The 14,362-nt window shown below is 37.4% G+C and overlaps 1 protein-coding gene across 28 annotated transcripts in view; it reads right to left on the minus strand.

Annotated features, from left to right (window-relative positions):
- The window catches only part of NEB (nebulin), a 222,684-nt gene that overhangs the window by 57,256 nt on the left and 151,066 nt on the right, over nucleotides 1-14,362 (minus strand). For all 28 annotated transcript variants that reach the window (XM_081969965.1, XM_081969961.1, XM_081969959.1 and 25 more), the window contains exons 135-146: nucleotides 13,923-14,030; nucleotides 12,406-12,513; nucleotides 11,306-11,413; nucleotides 9,459-9,563; nucleotides 9,259-9,363; nucleotides 8,116-8,214; nucleotides 7,661-7,771; nucleotides 5,243-5,347; nucleotides 3,256-3,360; nucleotides 2,966-3,070; nucleotides 1,661-1,765; nucleotides 402-506 (exon numbers count right to left, since the gene is read on the minus strand). In XM_081969965.1, coding sequence (XP_081826091.1) covers nucleotides 402-506; nucleotides 1,661-1,765; nucleotides 2,966-3,070; nucleotides 3,256-3,360; nucleotides 5,243-5,347; nucleotides 7,661-7,771; nucleotides 8,116-8,214; nucleotides 9,259-9,363; nucleotides 9,459-9,563; nucleotides 11,306-11,413; nucleotides 12,406-12,513; nucleotides 13,923-14,030 — 1,269 coding nt within the window. The remainder of the gene's footprint in view (nucleotides 1-401; nucleotides 507-1,660; nucleotides 1,766-2,965; nucleotides 3,071-3,255; nucleotides 3,361-5,242; nucleotides 5,348-7,660; nucleotides 7,772-8,115; nucleotides 8,215-9,258; nucleotides 9,364-9,458; nucleotides 9,564-11,305; nucleotides 11,414-12,405; nucleotides 12,514-13,922; nucleotides 14,031-14,362) is intronic.

Consider the following 14,362-nt stretch of genomic DNA (forward strand, 5'->3'; position numbering starts at 1 on the left):
CTCCCAAGAAAAGTCCTTTAAATATTTACATCTGCTCAGTTCTGGCAGAGCAGAGCGTGTCTGTTCTTCCCCATTCAATTCCACCTATCATATAAACTATTAATTAATTTTTTTTTATTCCTTTGCTTTTAGCTACACTTTATCATGGACCTTAGAAGTTTTGACAGATTTTAAATTCTGCGACGATAAACAAAATGCAGTCAAAAGTCCATTGGTAATCTTGAGTTCCCTTTGCAAGTGGCATTATGACTGCTAAGCTCTCCAGCGTATGAGCAAAAATAAAAAACCATCCACTTTTGAATTGCATCATAAATTAACCACCCTAGATTTTCTCATGCCTATTGCTCTGCAAGGCTTATTTATGTGCAAGATGCCAGTGGTCAAAATAAATTAATACTCACAGTACTAACTGCATCGGTGACTGCACGATGGTGATAATGTTCTGGCCGGTCTGGAATAGATCTCCAAAATCCTAATTCACTCATGTACTTTTCTTTATATTTCACCTTTAAAAAAAAAGAATTTGCAAACAATGAATAAATAATATTAAATTAACAAAAAGCACAATGCGCTATCAGAATGTATATATGTTTTTTCACAAGAAAGCCCCACTAAATGAAATGGGACCTGCTCCCTAATAAATTGATTTCAAATTGCAGCAGAGTATTAGGAGAACATATCCACAAAACTGAGCTGCTTTATGCAGGCAACCCAGATTAAGAAAAATATGCGCTGGATGGAACTACCAGGAGGTGGCACAAGTCACTTCTGCTGCTTGAAATTTATTTCTTCCAGCAAAACTAAACTAGAAGTGGGGTGGACAAATGAAGCATTGTGGAATACCAAATCCATATCCCAACCAGACTGGTGAGGATGTCTGTAATGCCATCACAAAATTAAGACAATTAAAATAAGCAGTGCTAAGTAACTTCCAATACAGTTGTTGTTACTCAGTCACTAAGTTGTACTTGACTCTTCGTGACCCCATGGACCATAGCATGCCAGGCTCCCCTGTCCTCCATTGTTTCCCAGAGTTTGCCCAAATTCATGTTCATTGCACTAATGGCACTAACTCATCCTCATTCACCTTTTGCCTTCAATCTTACCCAACATCAGAGGCTTTTCCAAGGAGACCCCTCTTCTCATTTGGTGGCCAAAGTATTTGAGCTTCAGTTTCAATCTCTGCCCTTCCAAAGGACAGGCAGGATTGATTTTCTTTAGGATTGACTGATTTCATATCATTGATTTCAAGGGACTCTCAAGAGTCTTCTCCAGCACCACAATTTCAGAGCATCAATTCTTTGGCGCTCAGCCTTCCGTATGGTCAAACTCTCCAAGCCATACATTACTACTGGGAAAACCACGGCTTTGGCAATATGGACCTTTGTTGGCAAGGTGATGTTACTGCTTTTTAAGTTCTTATCTAGGCTCTGATGCAGTATTCTAAATCTAATGGAAGCTCCCCAAACCCCAATTTGATGTAATAATCCCTAATGACAATTACATTTGCTTGTGGCTGGGTGGTTGGGTGGGTGGGATGAGGGACAATTGGACCCTTTTAAAGACAAGGCCCTGTAAAATTGATGTTTTTGAGTTAAATGGAGATTGAGAATGTTTTATAGTCGGGCAGAATTGCATGTTTAAGAAGCCATATACTTACCTTGCTGATATCATCAGTGACTTTGCGGTGATAGACAATATCTAAGGCATCCTTTACAGTGTGGTATTTACCCTTTGCTCGCTCAAATGTTTCTTTGTAGCGCAGCTGGTTTAAAAAACAAACAGAAGACATTTGTTTGAAATGCATTTCTATGTCATTAATGAGATAGTCTTGAATTATGTCTTCTAATGTGGGACGAATCAGACATTATCTTCACTTGTTTAGCTTTTGCAGCGACAAAAATAGGCACAAATCCCAACCTGAACACAATATTATCCAATTATATTCTGACAACTTAATTTTCCATATATTTAATGTAGTTTTGTCTGCAAATGCAAATCTTCCTTCCCTTCCAGTTTACACAATACTTTTGTTTGCTTCATTCTTTTTTTTTAGATGAAAGGATAGATAGATAGATAGATAGATAGATAGATAGATAGATAGATAGATAGATGGATGGATGGATGGATGGATGGATGGATGGATGGATGGATGGATGGATTAGATAGATGGATGGATGGATGGATTAGATAGATAGATAGATAGATAGATGATAGATAGATAGATAGATAGATAGATAGATAGATAGATAGATAGATGGATGTATAGATAGATATCCAATTGTAAGCCAAATGTACATTCTAAATAATCCTGGTTTTCTGCAACAATTCACTTTCATCCCTATTCAGATACCATATTTTTCAGAGCATAAGACACAACTTCCCCCCCACCCCAAAAAAGAGGGTGAAAAGCTGGGTGCATCTTATACACAGAATACAGAAGTTTTGGCCTCCTGAACAACCCCCCCCCCCACATTCTGTTTTTCGCAAAAATGGATGCACAGAGGATTTGAGTGACCTGCAAAGTGCCCCTGGGGGCTGGGAAGGGCAGAAACGAGTGAAAACGGGCCCAATTTTCACAAAAATGAGGGTGTTTTTGCCTTCCCTAGCCCCCAGGAGCATTCTGCAGGCCTTCCGAACTCTCTGCACACCCCCTTTTTTTGCAAAAAAAAACAGGGCGTGCACAGGATTTGGGAGGTCTGCAGAGTGCTCCTGGGAGCTAGGGAAGGCAAAACTTTTTTAAAAAATTTACCTTTTCAAAACCTTGGTGCGTCTTATACTCCGGTGCATCTTATAGTTTGAAAAATATGGTAATTATTATTTCATCTGCTGAATAATTTTTGTATTAATTTAATATTTCATCATGAAAAGCCACGTATTAAAAATTGATTATCTCCAATTAAATATTTATAGCATGAAAGCATGTATTATCTAAACATTTCTCTCTTTTTTGTCACACACTTACATCACTGGCATTCAGATAAGCCTTCTTAGCTCTGATGAGGATTGGTGTATCTGGGACTGTTACGTATTTATCCTTTAGTTTGTCATAGAGTGCTCTGTATTTTTTCTAAAGAAACAGAAGTGAGAGGGGAGGAAAAGTATGATTAATATCGAGACTTGTGTTCTATAGAGGCTAAAGTATAAAAGTGGGACCTTGAGTATCGCAGTGAGCATGGCCTGAAGAGTTGCTTTTTAGGAGAACCAGATATTTATCCGTCTCTCCAAGACAACCCAAATGGTTGCAACTTTTACCTCACTGGCAAAGTCCTTCACATGCTTAGCAAGTTTTAAGGCAGGTGTCTGGTCTCCAGCATGGTGATGTGGTCTTTCCTTGGTGGCGAGTTCAACATACAAGTACTGTAGAAGAATATAAAGTTGTTACAGATCAGAGAGGTTTCATGTACATCTCAAAACCTAGACTTCTTCTTCCATTGAATTTTGCATACTTGTATCCTTGGTCTTTCTGCTCTTAAGGGTCAGTTCATGCTTACATACAGGCATTTTTTAAATCAGGGATCTCTGAAGATCAGAGCTACTGCTTTTTGTAGGAAGAAATGTGCTTTACAACCAAACAAAAACCCTTCAAATTAATGGCTGGGATATTTCTCACAATAAATATTTGTGCTGTATTACATACTGTATATACACTCATAATAATTAATTAAACATATAAGGCCCTCAAACGCTATAATTCCTCCAGGCAGTGTACAAAAAAACCCCACAATAAAATATGAATAGAAACCGCAAACATCCTGAAGAAAAAATGCAAGTATATATGTACACACATACATATACAGAGGAAACTGCAATGAACTAAATCAATTAATAAAATTGGATTATTGCCTGGTAGAGTTTTCTATGACAAGCTTCCAACAAGAAATACTAGCCAAATGCTTCAAAAAAATGATCCATGTCCATTCTTCCAGTACAGTCAAAGTATAGTAGTAATAAAAGTTAACTTTAAGGGTTTTTTTTTCAATTTTTTTCAAGTAATTGAATGAGGTAAAAGACAAATGCCTTCTAGTTGGATGTTTGTGGCCTTAAATCAGTGATGAATTAATAGCTATATTATTAAAACAGTACAGCTATGGTGCAATTAGAACAATAGCCATATATAGCCTGGTAGTTCAGAATGTGAGAAAAGTATATAAGATGGAGGAGGAGGAAGAGGAGGAGGAGGAAGATGATGAAATGATAAGGAGGAGGAGGAGGAGGAGGAGGAGGAGGAGGAGGAGGAGGAGGAGGAGGAGGAGGAGGAGGAGGAGGAGGAGGGAGGAGGAGGAAAAGGAAAAGGAGGAGGAAAAGGAGGAGGAGGAGGAAATATTGGGCATAAGCTTTTGCAAAGGAAAGAATGTAACAATAGAAGACAGATCAGAACTGAATTGGAATTAAGACAAAGCGAATTCTTGGAGGTGGAAAAGATCTGAAGATTCCACTAAGCTGACTCAATAATTACATGCACAGGAAACCATTTGTTACTGTAATTTGCACAATTACAAAGCACATAACAATGGCAAGAGAAGAGCTCTTAATATATCCTTTCCGATGAGCTGAGTAGGTCAGAGTTACTTGGCAGAAATTCCAACAGCACAGATTTACAAAAGGAGAATTGCCTGCAGGTTCCTGGCTAAGGGGGGGAGGGAGGGAGGGTGGAAATGTCTTATTACTTGGAAAAACACCTCAGTTATATGTGTGCTTGACAGAGTTTCCATTAAATTACATTGGAGGTTTATGAGACTATGCTACTTTCTTTTATTGACATGATTTAAGTTGGCAGAGGAAAAACTCTTAAATCTATACTATTAATATGAAGAGAGTTCACCATTGCGTAATGCTGTTTTCACGCTTTTAATTTTTTTCTTTTTCTTTTTTAGCTTCTTTTTTAAAAAAATAATTACAAATAGTGATGTTATCAATATTATGCATAGAGTTCAATTAAGACTACTATGTATTTCTTAAGTTGCCATAATGAACAATTCTGTACCTTTAATTAATTAAGGAAACAATTCATTTCAAAATTGATAATTGTAAATATCTTGCTTATTTGCCATATGTTTTTTTTTCTTCTATGAATTTTTCTTTTTCTTTTCTTTTATGCAGTTATTTATTCCTTTAATATTTTAATAAACAATCAAAAATATGAAGAGAGATGGCACAATGTTTCTCAACACTACATAATTAAATGTAATTAGAAAATGTTACACAATTCTTTCATACCAGCAGCTGCACATGTACATACCTGGCTCTGGAGTTTTTGTCCCCTTTTGGCTCTGTTGAAATCTGGTGTATCAAGGATTGATGTGTACTTAGTCTTTTGCTCTTTACCTGCAGCTCTGTATACAATCTGGAAAGGATTATATGAATACGATACTGTGAGAACAACCCCAAACATATAATCATGCCCATCTTTAAAGAAAAACAAAGTAACTCCTTAAAGTGGTTGATTTGGAGTAAAAGTAGAACATTTAACTTATCATTGAAAACCCTTTTTTTCCTGGAATGAAGTGTTGCTCAATATTTCTGCCTAAAGTTATCAAAATAATTTCCACCTTCATTTGGAGGCAAGATATTATTGGAAATGTCTTGCACTAACCTCACTTGTGCCATTGACTACAATAGAAAGAAGATCCTTTAGCCCAAAGATATTGTGCAGCACTCACTTGCAAACAGTATGGAACAGTAGCTGTTTTCCTTCATCCTTGAACTTGGCTTATAAGAATTAACTTCAAAGCAAATGACCTAAGATTCCTTGACTTTTGCAAGCATGTGTCTGTTATAACCAATCATTGGCTTTAATTTGGACAAAACTAAATTGATTCATTTATAAGATCATAATTTCCCAATAACAACTATCAAAGCCTATTATGGAAAAGGAGGGGAGGCCCAAGGAAATGATGGCCTGATTGTCCATGCTATTTGTTTGTCATTGAGCATGAGTTTGCTCTTCTAGTAGACTCTTGGTTATTTTCCCTCCAGTAAACTCGTGGTTTTTAGCCCCCCCCTACAGTTGTCAAAGTCATAGATTCCTCCTAGAACCAATACTTAATCTGATGCAGGGGTGGGTTCTGTGTGGCTTTACTGCTGGTTTGCTCGTGTGTGCGTGCAGGTGAAGTTCAATTCAAATTGTTTTGCGCATGCGCAGAACTAAAAAACAAGATGGCGGCGGTGACCGGCGAATTGGTTTGGGGGTGTGGCAGGCCTGGGTCACTGCTGGTTCCAGCAACCCAGGCCACCATACCACTACCAGTTCAGCCAAACCGGGCCAAACCAGTAGGAACCCGCCTCTGATCTGATGGGTTTGTTTCTGGTCTTGTTCTTATTTCCCTAGTCTTCTATTTTTTCCCTGTCATGAAAAGTATTCAACTTTGTTGGCACTTCTTCTCAACCTAAACTACAATGTATGCGGTTTGTTATGTTGAAAGCCAAATTGCACACAGATCCCCCTGATTACATATAATGTATCAGGGGTATAAAACTGACGGCCTGCAGGCCGGATGCGTCATGTGCAGGCCACACCCACTCCAGCTCAGCAATGGCAAAAAAAGTCACAATACATCACGTGACATCACATGATACGATCGAGTTTGACACCCATGACACGTATCTACTCCAAAAAGGTGCAGAATTTTCTGTACTTTACAAAGTTAGCAAGTAGTCCTACTATCAATTCTATTTCACATTTGTATTGGTATCAATAGAATCATGTCTCTTGACTGTATTTTTCATTGGCAGTTGTCTGCCACAGTGAATGTCCAATCTTCTTCTTCTGTCAGTTCCTTAGAAAGCAACTATTCTGTTAGGAGTGAGCTTTCCTTTTGAATTTAAAGGGCTTTTCATTGTGGGAAAATTAACAAATTGCCTACAGTTTTTTTTAAATTATTTAGTGTATGGCAAATGCATGGACTTATACCGTGTTTCCCCCAAAATAAGACAGGGTCTTATTTTCTTTTGATCCCCAAAATAAGCACTTGGCCTTATTTTTGGGGAGGTCTTATTATTTTTGAGGTGCAGGAGGCGGTGAGCATGGTCACCACATGGCTGCTGCTGTGTTGCAATATTGCTGGGGAGGGCTTATTTTGGGGGAGGGCTTATTTTGGGGAGGTTATTTTAGTGCATACGCTCAAAAGTCTGATTGGGCTTATTATCCAGGGAGGTCTTATTTTCAGGGAAACAGGGTAGAACGTTAATGTTCAGTCCACCCAGCCATTCAAGGACAGGGTGCTCTATGTTGAAAAAAATCAGACATTGGACCGGTGTAAGCTTTTGATGGACATTCAGAAACAGTGTGGTAAATATTTTGCCAAGGAGCACAACAGTCACACTGAGGGGTAGAGACAAGACCCCACTTAAACAATAAGTCCTGGCAGACACCATGTTGGGTACGGATCCTGTTCAGAGTTGACCACGGCTGGCAAGGAAGGTCAAAACCTGGCACCTTTTATGTGGGGTCGTCTATGTAATTGCCTGTGTCTTGGGCGTTCAGCAGCCCATTTGGCTTTCCACTATGTGTTGACCTCAAAGTTGTTAGACAGCTGTTGAGCATGTGCCAGAGAGGGCTTCCTGGATTGAAGCCTCCCAATAACTGCCTACAGTTATGTCTGGTGAGATAGGCAGCAAATAAATTTGATGGATACATAAATACATACATTGAACTCACCTCACTAAGATGAGTCTTTAGCTCCTGGTCTTTTCTATAAACAGGGGTGTCCAGAACCACAGAGTATTTGTCTCGAACTTTCTTTGCAGCATCAGTGTACACATAATGAGACTGGGAAGGAAAATAGATTTCAAACATTAGCCCCACAAAATTAAGTAAGAAAGTGAAGATTAAAAGGAAGCTAAGATAGGAAGATTCCCGAGCTTCAATGGAATGTCAGTACAGTTTCACGTTGTCTTATGTTTAAAATATATTTATATTATGGGTTTATTTGTAAGCCATTTATTATGGAGATTGAAGTGGCATATATGCTTGATTAATTAATTAATTGATCTTATACTGATCTTATATGCCACTTTAAAAATATTAAATCTTGCCTTATATTGAGTCTTATCTTTTAACTAAGGATCAAAAAATAATCTAGTATTCATGGTTGTGGGGGGGAAAGGACATACCCACAGTTTGCGTAAATGCCGTGCACGGACCATATCCGGAGTATCATACAGGAAGCAGCCCAGACCTTTGAGCCATTGCAGATCACTTTTGTATTTAATCTGTCAAATAAAGACGTTGATTGAATATATAGTTTTTCCATATCAGAATACATATTTCACATAAATCAATCATCTGAACTGGTCTGGAATGCTGGGAAATCGCAAAGCCATTCTATTGGAACATTTGTCTAATGCAGGAATGGGAAAACTAATTTTGCACATGTTGTTTGATTCCATTCTGAACAACTCCAGCCAGCATAGCCAAGACTGATGTGTATTGTAGTCCAAAATCTTGAAATCCACAGGTTTCCATAGGAGTATCCAAAGCAGCTGCAATTGATACAATGAACTAACCCTTTTCTTTCTTTCTTTCTTTCTTTCTTTCTTTCTTTCTTTCTTTCTTTCTTTCTTTCTTTCTTTCTTTCTTTCTTTCTCTCTCTCTCTCTCTCTCTCTCTTTCTCTCTCTCTCTCTCTCTCTCTCTCTCTCTTTCTTTCTTTCTTTCTTTGTATTTTTGTTCTGGATGCCCACTCACTCCCAATGACTTACACAAATAAAAAGGCCCAATATATAAACAATAAAAACAATACTGCCCAGACCTCTTTGAGACAACAAACAAGCCATTTGATGGACTCCATTCCACTCTGGATTCCCTAGGCCCATTGACAAAATCAGATCTTCAGGAGCTTGCAAAAGAGTGTCAAAGTGGGGACCAATCTAATCTCTGCAGGGATGATGTTCCAAGGGAGGGAGGGAGCCACCACAGAGAAGGCCCTTCTTTTGGGTTCCACCAGCTGCACCTCCTTAGGAGAGGGAACCCATAATATTTCCTGCCTCCCTGCTCTGCTGGGTCAGGTAGATGGTTCTTTAGATAAACTGGTTCTATGCCATGTAGGGCTTAAAAGTGACAATTAGTATGTTGAATTGCACCCGGAAGCAGATATATGTTCCCTTTACTGGCTGTAATGCATTTTGATAATTCCTTTTAGGAAGAGATACCATAAATACAAAAAATATATATTATCATAGGCCCTAATATTTGTTGCAACCCATCTATATGTATTCACAACAATTTATTCTAAAATTTTAAAACAAGTCTTGCTTACATCACTTGTAATTTCTCCAACATAACGGTTGTGTACAGTTTGTGGAGTAAATGGTAAGGAAATCAAGTGTCCTTGCATCTTGAAGAAATCAGTCTTGTAGATAAGCTAAAATAAAGAGAGAAGAAGAATAAGTTTCTCCGCTCCCAGCAAAATCAAACACAACACAAATTGTGCATTTAATATAAATAAAATATGCCTACATCGCTGAAAGCTTCTTGGTTTATTTTCACTTGGCGATTGTGTGGAGTATCAGGTGTAGTATGAATCTTATCTTTATTTTTGTGATACACCTCCCGATACATTCTCTGTAAGAAAAGAAAAAGGATTAAATAAAAAATTAAAATTAAATCTCAATCTATTTTGCACAGTATTTCCTTAAAAAACACTTATTCCGATCATTTGGATAGATAGAACCAACCCATGGATGCTAAATAATAAACACACAAGTTAGCTATACCACTTAAATTAATACAGGCAGTCCTCAACTTACAGTAGTTCATTTAGTGACTGTTCAAATTTACAATGGCACTGAAAAAAGTAACTTATGACTGTTTTTCACACTTACAACTGTTGCAACATCTCCATGATCATGTGATCAAAATTCAGATGCTTGGTGTATTTATAATGGTTGCAGTGTCCCAGGGTCATGTAATCACCTTTTGCGATCTTCTTATAAGCAAAATCAATGGGGCAGCACGATTCACTTAACAACCATGTTACTAATTCAACAACTGTGGCAAGAAAGGTTGTAAAACCGAGTAACATTCATTTAACAAACATTCCGCATAGAAATTTTGGTCTCAATTGTGGTCGTAAGTCAAGGACTATCTGTATTAAAAGTAATAGAATACACATGAAGCTCCATGCTCAAAAGAGTTGCTTTACAGTGAGCAACAAAAGCAGTTTATCATTCCATTGATCTTCTGGGAGGGAAACAGGATTAGAATTAATACAGTGCAGGAGGCGGAAGCCTTCATTAAAAAGCATCTTTCCCTCCTAGAGGGCGAACACAGCGAAGGTAGTGGAAAGGACAGCAAGGTACAAGATAAGAAGGGGGGGCTGAGGCTTCCTCTGGGGACAGGGAGGAAGGAGCAATATCGAAAGGCTCAGGTCACAAAAGTATTTGAAATAACAGTAATTGGTGATATTCTAGAAAGTGACAAAGGAAAATGAATGAACACATGGTTGACAATATAAAACAAGACCTTGTTTTCTGCTTATCTTTTATATTTTGTTTTTAAGATTGTAAAAATTGTGAGTTTTGGATGGATTTCTATCACTAGTGTGGGAGCTGCCAAAAAATTTTATATATCCCCCTTACCTTTCCCCATAAATGTATAAAAACCAATAAAAAATTTTTGGGAAAAAAAGCAGTTTATCATTCCTGGTTTGTACTTCCTTACTTGGAGTACTTTGGCCATGCCAGGTATAATTTGTTATTTTCTTTATTTTGTTTTTTTAAATTACCCTCCTATTTTATTGCTCAGATCCAATTTCTGCTAAGTATGTAGGTGAGCAAAGAGTTTACTTGACTGTTATTTTCCTCAGGTTACCTTTCTATAGGACCAAAAGCTTGTGACTGGACATGCTCTCCATACAGCCAGATTGTGAATGGACACACTCTCCGTGGTGCCCGTCCTCCCCACAAAACCTATAACACATTCCCAACCATTTAGATAAACCTAAAACATTTACTACCTCAGTCAATGCATTAAAGCTGATGGAGAAAAGAAGTAGAGCATTAACCTCCTTACTATTTTGTAGCCATGCAGGTTTTTTGCACACATACAGTTCTTTGTTGCAAAAGCTTATAACTCTGAGCTTTTCAAATTTATTGATTAGAATACACCATTTGAAACCATTAATATTTCTAGCAGACACATGTATCTGCTTTATCTAAAATGAGTTCATAAACATTGTACAAAAGCGCACCAGTTTTTAACGTAAGATTCCTACGTAAGATTCGAACAGTGATCACAAATAGTTTTATAAAACCAGGTACTGTATCATAGCAACGTTGGTTTTATAAAATGCCTTCATTACTTACCTCATTAAGGATTTTATTGACTTTCCTTGTATGTACAAATGGAACAGCTTTGGGCCCAAAATTGTAACCAGTGCCCTTGATGTGTTCAAAAATTTCTTTATATTTTATCTGAAAAACAAATTCATACATAGACTTCAGATTCAGGTGTCTTTAGTAAATAGAAACTGTTTAATAAATAGAACCAAAAAAACCCAAATGAATCATGTATTATATATAATGAAACCAATATTTTATGTAAACATATGGTTAAAAGACCCCAAATTGCAGTTATGCCATGTTTGTCTACCTCCCTGAATCTATTTGAATATTTTAATGAAACTTCTGATTTTATTATTTTCCTTTTTATTTCTTTTAAAATTATCTGACTCAATTGAAGAAGAAGTCAATAAAAGAAAGATGCTTGGAATTACATTTTAGAAATACATGTACATTTAAAGCAGAATGAAAATTATATGACAGGTTTTTGAAACAATTGTGATTTTTCTTTTCTTTTGCGGTAAGATAAAGTTTTTCATCTTATCCTAAATATAAAGTCATACAAATCTTATAGTGATACAGTAGCTTTGCTATACAGAGGTCCTTACATGAGCAGAAAATCTCTTGCATAAATGAGAGGATTTTTTCCAATATAACATAGGTTTTCTGTAGCTAACAAACGACTAGATATGTACGTGCATGCTATCTCATGCCTAAAAACTATTTCTATACTCTTAAGCATGAATAAGCACAAATGTTGTATTATGGAATTATTTTGGGTGCTACTGTAATCAGGGATGGGTTGCTCCCAGCATTACTTTAAAAATGTTTAAAAAAGAAAAATGTATATTAAATTTATGCAATTACAATTGTTATGCCCATGTGCAAAGCCGAAAATCAAGATGGCGGCCCCGTTGAGAACTGGTTTGGGGGTGTGGCAGGCCTGGGTCTCTGCCACCCAGCGACCCAGACCGCCAAACCACTATTGGTTCGACTGAACAGAGCTGAACTGGTAGGAACCCACTTCTAACTGTAATGTATCTTGTTTAATATTATTCCAACAGTATTTCTCTCATTTTGTCTCTCTCTGTCTGGAACTAAACATTAATTAAACAGTTACTTACATCACTGCCAATATAGTAGGCATGTTTAGCATGCTTGAAACCAGGGGTATCTGGTGGGAGTTTGTATCCAGTGGGAAGGGCATGCAAGCCAGCATTCCGGTAGAGAGGCTGCCAAAAACAAATGAATAAATCAATAACAATTAAAACATATAATAATATGCAAAACCCTTTAAGGCAATTGTTGGGAAACTTCAAACTTGTAGAATCAACTTTGGATATGCTCTAGCACTGTACAAGCAGAAGTCATACCAGGCTCAGCCCATATTCATTTTTCCCCCCAGTGTCAGGCCTGTAGCCATCTTTTCTTTTGGATCTTTGGCCTGCCACACTTTCTATTATTCTACTATGCATTTTCTATTGTGGGAAAATGGGAGGGGGGATTGTAAGGAGTGGCATGCTATGTAGCCATAACAAAATTCTTTCTAGAAAGCCAAGGTCATCCTTTGTCTTTGCACCTCTGCACCTGACTGGAGCTGGATGGGTGGAACTACCAGCATGGCAATGGAAGATTGGACCATGAGATTGACTTGTGGGTGCGGGGGCAAGATCTTGAACTTTTAACTAGGTGGGGAAAACTGGGAAGCTTTCAGATTCAGGTTTTCCCAGATGTATCAACATGGCTCTCTTAATAAATTGGAACTTTGAGCAATAATTTGCCTTGGACTCTGATTTACTTTTGGATGCTATTTGGAACCCTGACACTGAGTTTGGCAAATTGAAAATATACATCAAGAAATGCAATCCTAGCCATTTTAGCTGCAGTACTCAATGGTAATAACATTTAAATAAGGGAAGTGGTGATCTCATCTTGATAGGATAGGTTCAAGCAGAAGCAAGCCAATCTGATAGGGATACAGTTCAATTTAGATTTTCCACTAAGAAAGGGTTGGATTAGATGGCTTAATTGCCCCTCTTTCAACTCTATGATTCCACAGTCTGCTAAATTTAGGATTATGGTCAGAAAAAGCTGAATGTGCTGAATTCTGCACCCTGCTGGCCTTGGTTGATCTTCAGAAACCTAAGGATTAGGGACAGATCTGGTAACTATTAAATAGACAGACATCCTACCCCCACCCCTGAAAATCCTGTGTCTGTAACTTAGAATAGGAACAGTATTCCGAAATAAGGAAGTAGCAAACCCCTTCTATTTTATTGCCAAGAAAACAGAACATTTCCACAAATTATCATCATGAGTTGAGAGAGTACACTTTCTACTAGCAATCTCACTTCCAAAAAAGGTAGCCAAAATCACACCACTAATGAAGAGATATATCAGCCCACTTTAAACTTTTATACCATATGAAAACTTTTGCAGGAATAAGAGGACCCCCAAATATCCTAAACAACTGGATCATTGTATGGCTCACTATAATTATTTTATATTTGATACTGTGTTATTTGTATATTATCATTGCTGCTGTTCTTCTGCAGGTTCATGATTCCAAATTCCATCAAACCCCTTCCTTCCCTCTTTTTTAAAATCATCAAAATCCAAGAGCCAAAATCCAAGTACTTACTTCACTCTGTATCTTGTAAGCCCGATTTGCCCGCTCCAGATCCACTGTCTTATTTGTTGATGTATATTTCCCTTTGATATGATGCACATAATTATGGCGGTAAACAGCCTAAGAATTGACAAAACAAAATAAGCTATGTTGAATATTAGCAAAAGCTTCCTCATTGTTTTATTTTTAAATGCACTGGTTAGATATCAGTCAGATCTAGAGAGAGCAAAAGTAGTTTCAAAGGAAAATCCAAATGCTGGAGAGGGGATCTAAAAAAAAAATCCCTCCCTCCCTTCCTTCCTTCCTTATTTCCCGCATCTGATCTACAGTTCTAGATGGTGCAGAAATATAATGAATTACGAAGTAGTGTGACAATAAGCTGATGGAGAGGAAATATATTTACTTTGCTATATTTTTGTTAAAAATTATAACTGGAATCACTGCATGCAGTT

Source organism: Natrix helvetica, assembly GCF_964273705.1.
Source record: "Natrix helvetica genome assembly, chromosome: 1".
Lineage (NCBI taxonomy): Eukaryota > Metazoa > Chordata > Lepidosauria > Squamata > Natricidae > Natrix > Natrix helvetica.